Genomic DNA, 16,803 nt, shown 5'->3' with positions numbered 1-16,803 from the left:
GAATTGAACCTCGTTGTTACAAATTATTCGATGTGGTGGAGTGAACCTTAACTCTTTCTTGCCAATATCAGCATGTAATGAACACGACAAAGGTATTTTTTGGCAGATATAGTTTCATTACGAGTCTGGACTGTATTCTTAAAACAGCTTTTCTGTTTATGATTGCGAGCTGTTTGCAATCAGCAGAAGCATCATGTGACTCGTGCTGACTAAATAGTTCTTCATTTTCAAAAAAAGACAATGATATGTGCACAAGCCTTTCTAAATACAAAAACACTAGCTTTTATTTCTTTTGTCCCATGTACAACTGGGAGGCGTATCTTTCCCTTCCTATAGAGCTATCTAGAAGGGGCTAAACCACAGTTGTATAAATAGTGCGTTACAGACAAGTGTGAGTTGCAGAGTCCCTCCAGAGAAGAAATGGGCATATTATATTCATACATCTTTGTACAAATGGTTTAGCATAGTATTTAACACGCTCTATTACAAAACAAAAATATAGAATGTGACTTCTGTTGGACTGAGCAACGATGGGACAACTGTTTTTCCTCTACCGGAACCACCATTTCGGCTTGAATGTTGCGACAGCCTGACGAACTGTCTCTCTCGCTGGCTGTCAGGTGGCTGATGCACCCAACGTCAGCACGTCGAAGCACACTCCGCATACACGCACCGGTTTGTTGAGGTTGAACTTGAGAATTGGAATGTCTTTCTCCGAACACTTGGCACACAGAATTCGCCCGCAGTGACGACTGGAATAGCAAAAGTGTTCAGCTCAGTGAAAAGATGCAGCAGCACGCATACGAGTTCAGAGGCTGGTTACTCAGTTTCAAAATACGTTATGCATCAAGTCAAACCAAAGGATTTGTGTATGTCCCTGTCTTTACTTGGTCTCCACGGTGTGCTGCCCATTTGGGTCGTTTACAGCTCACCAGGCTGCAATAATTATCCATGAGAAATTGGTTGAGTATGTTGGCTCTGTGTTCTTTCGTTGTATGAACAACAGTGCACTACAATCAAACAGGTTGGTGGGTGGATCAAGTCGAAGGGATTGTCCAGTGACACTAAAGGGCAACATCACATTTATACAGGTGAAGCATTTAATTTGGCAGAAAAGGTTGGTGGTTATTAGCATCAAAAGTGAAAAGCAAAGTTATTTTTTTAGAATTATTCACCTGAAATGCAGCGCTGACACGTTGGCACACGTGGGAAAAATATTTTGCGGGATATGCTAGTTTGTGCCAAGCTACACTCCTGCTCCCTTTGATGAAGTAGGCACGCAGTATTGTGTACTGACAGGCACATGAGCATAAAAGGGCGCACGTTTTGTCAGAGAACCCTAGAATGCAGTTTGGCCTACACTCGCAAATCCAGCAAAATTTTGTCCCCACCTGTACATATGTTAATGACTTCAACATGTTCAGATATTCTCGTGCTGTTTATGTTCAGAAAAACACTCCCAGGGTTACTTCTAGCAGATAAACATAAGTACCCCAGAAAGTAGATGGGAAAACAGAGCCCAACTAGTAAGAGCATTGCATATGCAATGCAAAGACGTGGGTTCATATCCCACCTACAGTCCGTTGTTTTTCATCCACTTTTATTTTCATTATTTATTTAATTCAATTACAGTGAAACCTTGTTAAACCGTATTTGGCCGGAGCTTGGAAAAAGTATGTACTAAATGGTAGTACGTACTGCTTAACCGAAATAGCATGAGATCGCCTGCTTACCTGTCAAAAACGGAACTCGGAGAGAGTGCGATGAAAGGGCAACAACATGCAGTATTTACTCTTCGCGCGACAAAAGTCTTATTTTTGTTGCTGCGGTGGCCTAGCAACGACGACAGCGGCCTCAAACTTACTGAAGCTGCGAGCCAGCTTTTCAGCCAGCCCCCTTTTCTGGGCAAACACTCGCGTGGTAGATTCCTTGTTGGCGTTGCATATTCTCCCTGCACAGGTGTGTTAGCACTGCAGAAGTCGCGGGGCGCCTTTCTCATTGCGGGGTGCTGTTTTCGTCGTAATGATTGCGTTCATGAGGCTAATGCAATGCGTAGTTTTCTGTTACTGTCGTTAGGTGACACTTCGGCAACAGAGGTAACGATGGCGAAAAGTCGAACCTCGTAGCCGACATCTTTTCGCATTCCAAATGCCACACATTGTTGTCAACGGTAGATCCCTGTCGCATGCCAGCGCAGACTTCTTCGTGCCACGTTCAATGGCATGAACAATGTGCATCTTTTTTTTTTTTAACGTTGCAAACCACGTGTTTTTTATCTGAGCTTTGGCATGAGAGTCCTTGCCAAGACCTCATGGTCCTTGCTTGCACGACACCGAAATTATGTTGCGGTTGATGTTGATGTGGCTTCACGCGCAAACACACAGGGTGCTTGGAGGCTGTTGTTCCGACTGGCTGCCCAATGGGGATGACGTACCGCCGTGATTGCGCGACGAAAAGTGGAAACGCTACATGTTCACCGATATGTATGCAGTAAGCTGGTATGGTTTATGCGGATACAAAATGCATTATGTTCAATAGCTGCCGAGTCAAGGATTTGACTTCATTACTTTTAAAACGAAACTACTGTTTAAGTGGGTGTGGTTTAACGAGGTTTTACTGCAGTAAGTGCAAGTAATTTTCACTGTGTTGTCCTTGCTGTCTTCATGTCTTGGTTCAGGCATGTGAACATTGTCTGAATATTTTGTTGGCTTTTTATGACTTATTAATAAAAAATAATTGGACATATGTCATAAGCTTTAGTAATATCTGTAAGTTATGTTAGCAAAATGAACTGGAAGATAGATGGTTGGATGCTTTCATGTATGTCGTCATGCTGCGGGTTCACTTTCACTGTTTTTCAAAATGTTTCACATGAGGCATAAATTTTTCATGTGGCTGGATATGTGCTATCCAAGTGTGTAAATGTGAATAACATTCTCATATCTGAAGCTCCTGTAGAGAGTTACCATATATGGAGTTTGCAAACTTGACAAAACTCGTTGAGGAATTAAAAATTTCTAATCCCTTCTGCAGCTGTACGCTTTTCAAGATTCTGAACGTGCAAGAAATGCGGTAAAAGAAGGGATTATGAAAGATGCCTAGTGGGAGACTACAGATTAATTTTGACCACCTGGAGTTCTTTAATGTGCACTCAATGCATGGTACACAAGTGCTCTTGCATTTTGCCCCATCAAAGTGAGACCACGACAGCTGGGAACTGAACTTGTGACTTCATGCTTAGCAACATGTCATTAAGCCATCACAGATGGCATATAGAAATCTCAGGTCAAGGTGCTCACCAGTGGTGCTTTCTTGTTTTAATGCCAAACTTGTTGCCACACTCCAGGCACACGTCCCCATCAGACCACGGAGGTTCCTTTGGCAGGAAATCTATAGGAACATGCAAAAGCAACTGCTCAGACATGTCGTGCAACTGAAAGACAAGCTGGCGCATAGTGCAACTGGTTGCAGAGAATGACTCTTTATCAGAAGAAAAACCAGTGTCATGAAGCAGGCATGTGGAATGCTTATATTGTCATTTGGAAGATGACACTGATGAAACAAGAGGGAAGCATTCGCTGGTTTAAAGGTAGTTATGAAGTGATTTAATTAAATTACGGGGTTTTACGTGCCAATACCACTTTCTGATTATGAGGGACGCCGTAGTGGAGGACCCCGAAAATTTTGACCACCTGGGGCTCTTTAATGTGCACCTAAATCTAAGTACACGGATGTTTTCACATTTCGCCCCCATCGAAATGCAACCGCCGTGGCCAGGATTCGATCCCGCGACCTCGTGCTCAGCAGCTCAACACCATAGCCACTGAGCAACCAGGGCGGGGTACCATAGAGTGGTATTTAAGCCTGGTTTATATGCACCATAAAAATTCTTGCAAGTCAGTGTTCTTTCCTGTCACTTCTCTTCCCATGTAAAGCGCCATGCAGCTAATCAAATATATATATAAAAAAATATATCAGTTACAGCTGTCACTCCCATGAATTGAGAATACAGATTGAACTTGCCTAGAAGCCGCACAAGAAGCTGCTTGGTGGCCACCTGGTAGTTGAAGATGTTGACACCCGCCTGGTTGCAAGCACCCAAACAGGAACCTGCTCGCACGAGCGAGCGGCACAGATTGCCATTGCCTTGCATGTATGCCAGCAGCAGAGCTGCAGAAAGTAATTGGAACATGGCACTTAAACTTTTGCAACATGAATGAGCTATTTTAATAAAGAACCAAGTCACATTACAGGCTATGATGATAATACCCAAACTTGTACTTATAAGGCAGTGCTGCAAAGTTGAAACACAGGGTGGAGAACAGCACAGACAGCGCATCAAGTGAAATACTCAAATTTGTTTCATGTATGATAGTAAACACCGACTCCCCGTTTTCACAATAGGGCTATCAGTCACAGTGCTCATCTTGATTTGCACTTAGAGGGGGCTTTACTGAGAAGGAACTAGGCTGTCAAAAAAAGACTTTCTTTTACATTAGCTCAGGGTTAACATTTCACATGCCCATGACAAGTGCATCTATAATCCAAGTCTAGAAACTTTCTGCTGAAAAACTTAATACTGTTTATGTGGTAGGTTACCTATAAGAACAGCAGTAAAGCACCACTACTTGCAGATTTGTGCAGGCTGTCCCAACTTACAATATTAAAAAATTAAATTATGGGGTTTCACGTACCAAAACCACAATCTGATTTATGAGACACGCCATACTGGGGGACTCCGGATTAATTTTGAATACCTGGGGTTCTTTAATGTACACCTAAATCCAAGTACAGCACATGGGCATTCTTGCATTTCACCCGCATCAAAATGTGGCCGCCGTAAAGTTTTGATCACGTGACCTTGTGCTTAGCAATGCAATACTAAAGCCACTAAGCAAGCAACCATGGCGGGTGTGAAACTTAAAAAGGTCACATGGCATTCTTTGAACGCAGTGAATAAGCCCACACAGAAGCTAGACAATGTTGTGAACATATGAACTTCGTTTGGAATCTTTGCCTTCCAATTCGTCCCTTCACTTGTTTGTCCTCTGGGATCGATGTATTATAACGCCACAAAGTTCACCCTGATGGTCCTGCCCTACTCCTTGTCATTCCCAAGTACTTCTGGTCAGCTGTTCATGAACTTCACGACTTGCCAAATGCTGGTCACCTTGGCATCTCCCGTACTTACGACCAGATTCGCCGGCACTTCCTCTGGCAAGGCCTTGCCCTCTGTCCAGAAATACGTTGTGGTGTATGTGTCGAAAAACACTATCGACGCTCCCTGCCAGGTGCCTTCAACCACTTGACACCCCTTCGCAACCATTCTTTCGCATTGGCTTGGACTTCGCCCTTTCCCTCTATCAACATCAGGCAACAAATGGGTCGCTGTGGCGACAGATTACGCGACACGTTACGGAATCACCAGAGAGCTCCTAACAGGCTGTGCTACAGGTGTCGCCGATTTTCTTTTACACCATGTAATTTTATAACATGGAGCTCCACACCAACTGCTCACTGACTGTGGCCGCATATTCCTTTCAAAAGGAATCACCGACATCCTGCAGTGCTCAACCAGGCACAAGCTGACTAAGGCTTACCATCCACAAACTAATAGTCTCACAGAGCATTTGAATCAAACCCTGACAGACATGCTTGCAAACTATGTCTCGTCCAACCATACTGATTGGGACCTTGCTCTGCCTTTTGTCACATTTTCATATAGTTCCTCATGCCATGACACTGCTGGTAATTCCCCGTTCTTTCTGTTGTTCGACCGAGAACCAATATTGCCACTGGATCTTGAGACTAAATGTGCACAAAGATGAGAATGAAAAGAGTGGACAGGACGAGGCATTCTCGTCTTAGTGCACTTTTACAGTTTCAAGATGCAAGTAAACCAATTAGCTCAGTTGTCCATTCTATTGCCACTGGAAACATTCCTTCCATCCGCCACAACAGCGGCCAGCAAATATGAACTTGACGCCATCACCAGGGCAGCCCAAGCACGGAAAATTGCCTGTGCTCGCCTCCTGACCTCCCGACCACCGCTGGGGATAATGCCACATGCAGATTGCTTGTTTCTTTTGGACAATGCACGGGGGTGCCTTGACACAGAAGACGAACTGGTCCGGGGTCTTGAGCTGTCGCTGAACTGGCCGGCACTGCAGCTGGTTTTGCAAATAAACATTGTGTTTAATCCCTCGTTCGTGTAACAATATGACACATCACTCGTTTCCTTCAAGATGTTCCTTCAAAATGTTGTTAATCTTTCCTGTGCCTTTCCAAGATCCCAGTTGTCTGTGCATCTTCAATGGGAACAAGCACAGCAGAACCTCGTTCATAAGTTTTGGAAAAAAACTGTGAGAAAAAGCATACTAATCGGAAAAATGTATGATCCGAACTAAATAAACAAATTTGACAGACTCAACTACTGTTGACATCTATATAATGCGAAGCGCCGCGCGGATCGTTGCAGCACGAGACGCATTTTTTGTTGTTTTACTATTGCATGGTGTTTTAAGAGGGCGCCGGGAAACCGAAATGAAATCGAGCTGGTGGGTAATGTCGAATGCCATTGAGGTGAAGCGTGATGCCCACATCGCGCTGCCTACAGCAGAGAACGGCGGCGCGTTTGGATTATCACCTATTAACGGCGAGAATCTGGAGTGGCGCCCTCTCGCGAGTGACGTCATGGCCAGGATACCTCTCGCTCGGCTGTCGCGCGCGCTCATTCCCTTCGTGTATGCTTGGGGTATGGGTGGCTGGAGCCGTACTTGTTGAAGGATATGTCAACTTCTTTCTGCTGCCATGCCTGAACCAGTCTTTCTCCTAAAGCACGAGAGTCGATAAAATTTGCGGCTTGGATATCGCAAGCTATGTAGCGGTAAAGGGGTCTACTGGTTTTACAATGCATATGGGGCCGTGTCTATCCATAGATTTTGCGTAAAAATTTCTGCAAATTCGACATGCGAAGTTGTGTATGATGCTTCGCTAAGCACTTAAATTTCATGAGTATTTAGCTATGAGAGACATTGCATTTTACATGGAAGAAAAATCTTGGTAATTGGCATCAGTATGCTATCCGTGTTAGAAAGACACTGCCCAACGAAACTATCATCATGATTCTTATTACTCTGGTGAGTTCTAGTCAAATATGGCCATTTATTATTGCGTAAAAGAAAGAGTTAGGCGCACATTTCTTATGAAAAAGTTTGCTGCTATTTTCACCCCTCTCTGAAACAGGCCTCCAAAAAACGAATTGCTCATGGCTGCTAACACTACGGCGTGTCATTTAGAGTATTTACATAGTTGATTCACAAATACCATAGTAGCAATCAATTGCAAGCGATGAAATGTTTCATGGTGGCCCTCAGTAGCCTTACAATATGGCACACCCTTCACGGTAGGAACCGACAGTCGGTATGGCGAGGCACGCGTTCTTTGCGAAACCCATCAGTTCACTACAACTTTGAATTAAAAGCATAAAACATTTTACAGCGCCAATTGGAATGCCTAAAGTATTCTCGAGGTACTACAGCGCAGCTGCCGTGGCGGGCAGCTATATACTGTTATTGATCACGTGCGACTTTCACATATTGTTTACGCGGGATCTAGCGGCCGGAAAACGTACCATACTGTCACGTGGTAGTGACGGTAAAGAACACAGTGGCAATACTGTGAAAGACAAAACTAGCTTTTATTCGGTGAACCTGTGCCCACAAAGACCGGCTACACTTAAAGCGCAACGATTGCGGCGAACACAGTCGGCGATCGTCGAAAATCTGATCAGCGGTTCAAGCGCGTCGGCTTTTATACACCAGACATCGATTGTTCCAAAGTAATCGCTGGGGCCTGCGTGCCTACCACAATGTTCTACATTATTCGCCTCGCGCACACACGCGATCAGATAACAGAAGGTTCGGTAACAGACAGCGCATTGAAGCATCGATAACATTCCAGAAACTTTGAATACATGCAGGCGCATCCTGCGCTGTGCGATAACATTTGTTAGGCGGTAAAACGTGTCGCCCGATAAAGACAAACAAGTACACGTGTCAATACCCCCCTCTTAAAAAGCATCGACCCGATGCTGCGAACGAAAGTAATAAAGAACACCCGTAGCAAAGCGAACAACAAAATAAGGAAGTTCGTCAGCGTCCATAAAATAGCTTAAGATGCACCACGTGGATCACTTCAGATCGTGCTCGGCGGCGCCACTGTGAATGCGAAATGTCGTCATGCACGACCTCATAGTCCAGGCGGGCAAGCTGTCGGGCTTCTTCTGTGCGCTAGAGAAAGGTGGTGACGTCAGGATTCTCTTTGTCGCAGACGTGCGGCAGCATGGCGTTGAGAGTAGTCGGCGGATTCCTGCCGTAAACCAGCTTGAACTGCGTGACCTGTGTTTTTTCTTGCACCGCTGTGTTGTAAGCAAAGGTTACGTAGGGCAGGACCGCGTCCCACGTCTTGTGCTCGACATCGACGTACATTGCTAGCATGTCGGCGAGGGTTTTCTTCAGGCACTCTGTGAGACCGTTCGCCTGCGGGTGGTAAGCAGTTGTCCTCCTGTGGCTTGTCTGGCTGTATTGCACAATGACTTGGGTGAGCTCTGCTGTGAAGGCCGTTCCTCTGTCGGTGATGACTTCTGGGGCACCATGTCGCATCAGGATGTTTTCGACGAAAAATTTCGCCACTTCGGCTGCGCTTCCTTTCGGTAGAGCTTTAGTTTCAGTGAAGTGGGTGAGATAGTTCGTCGCCACGACGATCCACTTATTTCCGGCGCCCGGTACATGGACGAAAAGCACTTCCACCAGATGTCACGTGGTAGTGACGGTAAAGAACACAGTGGCAATACTGTGAAAGACAAAACTAGCTTTTATTCGGCGAACCTGTGCCCACAAAGACCGGCTACACTTAAAGTGCAACGATTGCGGCGAACACAGTCGGCGATCGTTGAAAATCTGATCAGCGGTTCAAGCGCTTCGGCTTTTATGCATCAGACGTCGATTGTTCCAAAGTAATCGCTGGGGCCTGCGTGCCTACCGTCGTAAAAGCGCGTCGGCTTTTATACATCAGACATCGATTGTTCCAAAGTAATCGCTGGGGCCCGCGTGCCTACCACAATGTTCTACATTATTCGCCTCGCGCACACACGCGATCAGATAACAGAAGGTTCGGTCACAGACAGCGCATTGAAGCATCGATAACATTCCAGAAACTTCGAATACATGCAGGCGCATCCTGCGCTGTGCGATAACATTTGTTAGGCGGTAAAACGTGTCGCCCGATAAAGACAAACAAGTACACGTGTCAATACGATCGCAGTTTGGCAATGTACTGAATGTTGGTGCTGAAAAATTTTGTTTTCTGGGAACGTATCAACCGCAAAAAAAAATGAGCTAACTCTCTTGGGGCATTTTTGTGTTCTCGACTGCGAATGTTGGCGCTGGGAAAACGTACGTAATGGGAACGTATCAACGAGGTTCTCCTGTATACCGATGGTTGCACACTGAATCCATTGGGACATTGTGAACAATCAGCACCAACCTACATTTAACAGAAGCTACAATATCAGTGTTTACATGACTGCAACAGCAGATTATCACATTTCTTGGTCCATTAAAGTAATAGCACGCAACATGGGGACACGCCACCTGTAATGTGGTGCCATCCAAAACAAGCTTGAACCTGCTTCTGATTAGTACCATCTTGCTGGTGAGTAGAGGAGAGCACATGCCAGCGGCTGTGATCACTTTTCTTTGATGTCATGCACGAGTGTTTACATGCATTGCACATGCCAATTTATCCTCCTCATTCTGCCCTTGCCTGGTGTATTCATGCGCTTTGCCTTCCTAGCACATTACTGCTGATTACATTGATGTGGTGTGTTAGAAATGTGATGCAATGCACTACTGTCACATTCATATGGCACGGCTAATGAGCAGAGTGACATAAAGTAAGAAACAGTAACTAGTAAGGCAAACAACAGCAACACAGTCTCATAAAGACTGCAGCTCCCATGACTGTGGCATTGTCGAAGGTAGTAGATTAGCATGCAATGTGTTGCACATTTTGTCGACAGTCAATCAATGTCAAAAAGACCACAGAGTCAGCTTTCTTTAAGGAGCGCCACCCATATCAACTGTTTTCGACAAACTAACAAACTCTTGCGTGATTCATCTGTTTTTTTTTGGGGGTTGCAATATAAAGCCAGGCACAGACAAGGCTGAAGTAACAGCACTTTCATGTGTGTGCAGGCTGGTAGGTACAGTAAAACCTCGTTAAACCGTACTTGCTTAAACAGTGGGTTCATTTTAAAAGTAGTAAAGACAAATCCCCGACTCAGTGGCCATTGAACATGAAGCGTTTTGCATCCGCATAAACCTTACCAGCTTATTGCGTATGTGTTGGTTAACATGAAGTGTTTCCACTTTTCATCGCAATATCACGACGGTATGTTGGCCTGGCAGAACAACAAGCCTCAGAGAATGGAATGGCCTCCAAGCGCAAATGCAGAGGGTGCTTAGGAGAGTGAAGCCACATCAACATCATTTCGGCACCGTGCCTGAGTTGGAGAGCGTTGTGGCCCATGTTGTAGCATTGTCAGCATCGTACAAGCTAGGACAAAAACGGGGTGCTCAGCATAGAAGAAAAATTGGAAATCATTCGTGCTGTCCAATGTGCCATGAAGAAGTCCGTGCTGGCAAGTGAGAGGGATCTACCGTTGACTACGGTGTGTGGCATTTGGAATGAGAAGGAGAAGTTGCTCAGCAATGCTGCAGCAACCGTGAAAATACATCTGCTATGAGGTTCGACTTTTCACCATTGTTGCCTAACGACAGTGATGAGGACGACATGTAAAGCAAAAGCACGGCCGATTCAAGCCTGACAGTGGCAGATGCTGCACATTACATCAGCCTCATGCTAGTGTTTGCCTAGAAGAGGGGGCTGGTGGAAAAGCTGGCTCGTAGAGTGAGTTTGAGGCCGCTGTCGTCGCTGCTAACTCACCGCGGCATCAAACAAAAATAACAGACTTTTGTCGCACAAGTGAATAAATACTCCATGTTTTCTGCCCTTTTATCGCACACTCGTAGTTTAGTTTTTGACAGGTAACTGAGCGATCTCATGCTATTTCGGTTAAGCAGTACTGCAGTTTAGTACGTACTTTTTCTGAGCTCCGGCCAACTACAGTTAACAAGCTTTCACTGTATACCAGAAGACAAGATGCTGTTATTTTAAGGCGATAGCGTTAAGGGCCTTGTGTTGCAGAAAGTCTGGCATAGGCATCCAGCGTCTGAGGTCGTTTCTGCAAAAAGAATTGCGAACGACGCAAACCCAACTACGCAGGCCCTCCATGTGGCGCAAAGAAGTTTACCTAATTGAATTTTTCAAGCTAAAATATGCAAAAATATCATAAAGTAGGGACTTACACACAACCTATGGACATGATAGCATTGGATTGCAATTTGAATATATGAGAAAACATAATTCTGTAACACGAAAACTCAAAAAGGCACAAACCCCTCTTCCAGCATTTCTACCATTCATAGAGCGGCAATGGCCTCCCAGATTTGCGCGTGCAAACCTCAAAGGCCATGAAGCGGCGCACCCGGTTCCTTGCAACACCTCCAGATGGTGCTTGCCTCCACCGCATCGCGGCCCATGCAAGAGGCCATGCTTCTACCAGAAGGCTTGTCTTCGTGCATAGCCTTCGCCGCCAGTGCTTCCCGGTAGGTATTGCAGTTACATAAGCTGCAGTTGCCGGGAAGCGTGAGAAGCAGTCGGGAATCATGGAATGCTATCACATTCCACTCTTAAAGGCGAAGCTAAAGCGTCCTCCAAATTTTAACTGATATTTTAATCCTCACTTGCCACAGACTGTGTTTATGCATGCGGCACATGCAAAACAGCCTATGGCTTTTCAAGACTCAGGGTGAATTTTCAGAGGTTTTCTTTGTAAGCAAAGCTTGAAGGCAAGGTTGGTGAGAATGAAAGCTAAGCAGACATAGCTGCGCATATTGATGCACATTCATGACTTATGCACAAGTAGAGAGACCTATGTTAAGATACGAGGGCAGCAGATGCTTGTCAGTTCTTATATTTATGAGCATTTAAACGGCTGTAACAAAAAACATGTTTATCTAGCTACCAGAAAGGAAGCCACTAGAAAATAATGGTGGCCAAACGGCTACAAACTTCACAATAATATTCAGTTTCTGACTAATGTAAAGTAAAAAAAAAAAAAAAGAAAAAAAGAAAGACAACGAAAAAAATTAAATAATAGGGTTTTACGTGCCAAAACACCTTTCTGATTAAGAGGCACGCCATAGTGGAGGGCTCCGGCAATTTAGAGCACCTAGGGTTCTTTAACGTGTACCTAAATCTAAGTACATGAGTGTTTTCGCATTTTGCCCTCATCGAAATGCGGCCGCCATGGCTGGGATTCTATCCCACGACCTCGTGCTCAACAGCCCAACACCATAGCCATTGAGCAACCACGATGGGTGAAAGACAACGAAAAAAGGTGGCTTAGCATTAATGCACTATAATCAGTGTCAAATGTTGAGCCATTGCAAAAATTTCAGAACCTAATTATGCAAATTTAGCTAAATTTCACTTGCAATTTTTGTCTGTGCATGCTTAGCAGTTTCACAGGCAAAGAAAAAAACTTGTAATACTGCATCAGTAGTAGTATACCAATAAAATTGGACATTAGTATACTGCCTGACATACTACATGTTCACATGGCAAACACTGTTACAAAAAAATGTGTGTGCGATAACACGTAAGAAAGATACTGATGGTGTACATCTGTGAAGCATTGAACTCTGTGGCCAAGTATACACCACATAAAGAATGCATCTTTGTAGAAGTTATTGATACGTCTTTAGAGACCCATGTGAATTGAGTAACACACAAGTGCAAATGATAAATGCGACTTACGGGAGTTCCCTTCAATGTCAGGTTTGTTGATGGGGTACTGTGGCATGCATTCCAGGAAAAGTTCGAAAATGGCTGCTGCATTCTCTTTGCCGTGCTGACAGAGCACATGCAGTGGGTTTTGGCCTCTACAAGGAGAATATGAGAAGGAATGTCACACATCATAAACAAACTTTCACAATACAAAAAAAAAAGAGACGCAGTCTCGTGCAATTCACAGTACATTAAGTGAGAGATACAAGCCTTTACCCTTTCAGTGTCAGGTTTTTTTGGAGGTGACACACCCCTAACGTTGAGCTTTTTTTCTTGGATATTATAGAATGCACAGAACGGTTTATTTTCTGTTGTGCAAAAACGAAAAAAAAAAACAATGACCCAGATAAGGGCAAATGCTCACTTGGTGTGGTCCTCACATTCATATCTCACAAAAGGAAATTGAAAAGGAACATGGCGGGACAGAATGCAAAGACATACTACAGTTAAACTTAGATATGATGAAATCGGTGAAATTGGCAATTTGCTTCATTATATCGAAATTTTGTATTGAAATTCGACCTTTTACACAAATAAATACAGTCATTAATCAATTTTTCTGACAAGCAAATGGGCTGCAGAATGTTCCACATTATTGGGCAATCGAAAGAAGCAAACTTGAATGAGAAAACAATTCATTTTGATTAATTTGGGAGTCGGCGACGAATGATAAGGTTTCATGCCATGTCGATGATATCTTCACATCGCCGGGGCCACACTTTTGCGCGCACTCCGCCCCTGCAGCTGATAGAGCCGCCCACACTGGAATGATGCTATGATGAAAAGTGCCGGCAGAGGGGAGCGAATTCTTCGTTTGCCTCTCGCTCTAACAGTCACAGACACTCGTGATCACGTAATCTACAGTACTAAATGTGCGGGAAAACAGCTTACATGATGCCACGCTGTCACGGCACGCCCACTCTTTGCACATGCGGCAGATTACCTCTAAAGCAGGGTGCATGGCTGCGTATGCGCCTAGCCGTGTGCCAGAAATCAAGAAACGTGCAAACTTATCTGTCCCTGCCCCCTCATGTGTGCTTGATTGTGTTACTGTGAGCTTGCTCCCCTCCCCCTCCTTCCCTTTGTTCGCGGGAAAGGTGCATGGCACTCGTGAAGTCACCATCTTTGTCTCACTCTTGCACACTTTCACTTGCACCTAACGCACACAGTGCGCGGGCGCGATAGGATCTTATTGCACTTGGGCTTCGTATGGAACATGACGCAGCTCCACTTCTGTGGTCGCTCTTGTCCCATGGGCGCAATTTGAGGGGAATGGTTGCAAGCAGTCGCTTGTAATTCAATTATTTGACCATGTGTGTCGGCGGAAATTTCCATTTATTGTCACGGCATTCTTTTGCGGCTGCAGTGAAATTTCGTTATATGGAATAGCATACAAACACACTTCGTAATATTGAGGTTCTAAATACATGGTGTTTTATGGACAAGAGGTTATGAAAAGTAAAATACTTCAGTATATAGTGAATTTAGTTATACTGAACTTCACTATATTGAAGGTCAGTGACGCTGGAAGGGTGAACGCTTTAATTGTTCGTCTTGATTTTTTGGCTTAGCTGTCTTTGCTTGCTTTCTCTGCATAGATTATAGATTTTTCTTTTTTTTATAGCCTGTGGCTGACATTGGTTGCGTCCAAATCTGTACAGACAAACTGCATACTTGCAAAGAAAGAATCTTAGTACAGGCAGAAAGAGCACACAATAAAGTTCACACTTAGATGTTCACTGCTCATCACTTTGGTCAAGAATCTTTGCTGAGTAACTTCTTAATATCTATCTAACTAATATCTAGTAACTTCTATCAATCTCGCATTCTATGAAAACTTCATTACGTTCATTAGAGTTAGTCAAAAACTTTTCTTTTTATCTGCAAGAAATCTGATGGCAACTCTGACGTATCTCTGAGCTTTGGAGTCAGGGAAGAGCCCAATGCAAGTTTTCACTGTTGAACTCCGAACAAGGTACAAGAATACAAGGTTCCATGGAAACACTTGCCTCATGTTCACTGCTTCAGCATTTATTCGGCTCTCTGTGAGTAGTACCCTGCATGTTGCTAAGTGCCCTTTCAGGCATGCGACATGAAGAGCTGAAAGGTTGAAATATTGCAAGCTTTTAGTAATGATTCATGCAGCAATACAGAACAATTGCAATATCATACTGTCAATGCACAAGGTGTATGGCCCAATATCTTCATTGACCATAAGTTGGTGGGCCAGTTGGTTCAACATACTAAAGCAGCAACATATCTTCAGCACAAAACGTTAATGTGCACCCTACAAAACAGAACCCTGAGGCAATCTATCAATTTTTGTGCTTAAGGGTGCGGAGAACTCAATGCGGTCAAGCTTGCCGCATTCTAGAACTTTCCTTAATTTTGGAAGAACAAAGAGGGGGCAATAGTGCAAGGGGGTCCAACAGTCTGGTTCATCATCGCGATGTGCACTTACACAGTTTCACCTCTGTAAATGGAGCTGCCTTGGCAAATGCTTATCTGGCCTTTCAGGGGAAGGAAAAGCAGACCTGTTAGAATACTATAGCACAATGGGCAACCTGTTACTATGCTTTTTGGAACTTAATCATAAGTTCTCTCCCTCAAGAGCACACGTTTCTTCAACAGGACACACACCATGTTGCGCTTAAGGGTTCTAAGAGCATAAAATAGTACCTTTAGTTCAACTATTTGAATAACAATCCTTTTCTTGCTCCCTGGGTAGCCAGAACATACCCCCAATTTTACTGTTGGTCTAAATATGATCTAAATAAGTTTTAAATGTCACAATTCCTCGAAGTCACCTTTCCTGTTGTGCTTATTCATCTTACCTATAAACTGCCACCATAATACCAGTTAGTTCTACGATGACTACATGAAAAGTTAAAATCACAGAAAGTACAGACAACAAAATGAGAAGATAATCACCATTATTGATGCCGCTGTCAGCCAAATCATAATTAATATTATTTTCAATCAGTACACTGCATATTGCACTGTGGTCTTTCGCTGCAGCCAGATGCAATGCAGTCTGCTTCTGTAAGGTCAAGTCATTGACATTGGCCCCAGCCAGAATCTACAAAAAAGGAGCCAAAGTTAAACACAAACTCTCTCTCTCTGTGTGTGTGTGTGTGTGTGTGTGTGTGTGTGTGTTGTAAAGGAGAGAAGCAGACAAGAGGCTGTCCCTGTGATTGTCTCTCGCCCCTGCCATGTGAGCACCTGCGCCCAAGTGCCACTTTTCTTTTTCATTACACGCTGCTGCAAATGGCTCTGGTGGGTGGCATAAATTGTTTCGGGATGGCTGTCATTGTGAATGTGCCGAGTGCTACCCCACCTTCCTGGTCAGTGTTCATTCCAATATATATATATATATATATAAAACATGCTCAGGATGTATTACTGGGATATAAAGAAACACGAACACATGGCACATGCGATTAAAACACCTGAATGTGGAATATCAGGATAGTACATTCTAATCTATATTATTAGCCTGCATTTCACTCAAGCTCCAACATAGTTATTAACAGTATAATAATAATATTACAGAAGAACGTGTGGGCTACAAGAGGCACTGTAGCAGAGGACTCCATAAGAATTCTGACCACTTAGGCTTGTTCAATGTAAACTGGGATCCAAGAAACTGGAATTTTAGCATCCACAACTAGGAATTTAACCCATGACCTTGCGCTCACCAGCACGGCCCCACAGCTACTGAACTCTTGTGGCAGTTCCACAGAAGATAGTACAGTTGTCATATGACAACTTCCGGGCTACACAATAAACTTGTTTCCATTGACTACAGAGCAGAAAAATGGTAGTTTATGT

The 16,803-nt window shown here is 44.1% G+C and overlaps 1 protein-coding gene across 1 annotated transcript in view; it reads right to left on the bottom strand.

The window, feature by feature from the left end:
• Positions 1–258: 258 nt before the first annotated feature.
• Positions 259–16,803, bottom strand: part of LOC135898459 (rabankyrin-5) — a 63,830-nt gene continuing 47,285 nt past the window's right edge. Inside the window, exons 18-23 of the mRNA XM_065427380.2 lie at positions 15,904–16,051; positions 14,982–15,072; positions 12,943–13,067; positions 4,024–4,170; positions 3,300–3,390; positions 259–752 (exon numbers count right to left, since the gene is read on the bottom strand). Coding sequence (XP_065283452.1) covers positions 617–752; positions 3,300–3,390; positions 4,024–4,170; positions 12,943–13,067; positions 14,982–15,072; positions 15,904–16,051 — 738 coding nt within the window. The 3' untranslated portion in view covers positions 259–616. The remainder of the gene's footprint in view (positions 753–3,299; positions 3,391–4,023; positions 4,171–12,942; positions 13,068–14,981; positions 15,073–15,903; positions 16,052–16,803) is intronic.

This window comes from Dermacentor albipictus, chromosome 2 (assembly GCF_038994185.2).
Source record: "Dermacentor albipictus isolate Rhodes 1998 colony chromosome 2, USDA_Dalb.pri_finalv2, whole genome shotgun sequence".
Classification (NCBI taxonomy): domain Eukaryota; kingdom Metazoa; phylum Arthropoda; class Arachnida; order Ixodida; family Ixodidae; genus Dermacentor; species Dermacentor albipictus.
This window is presented reverse-complemented; position numbering and strand designations above follow the sequence as displayed.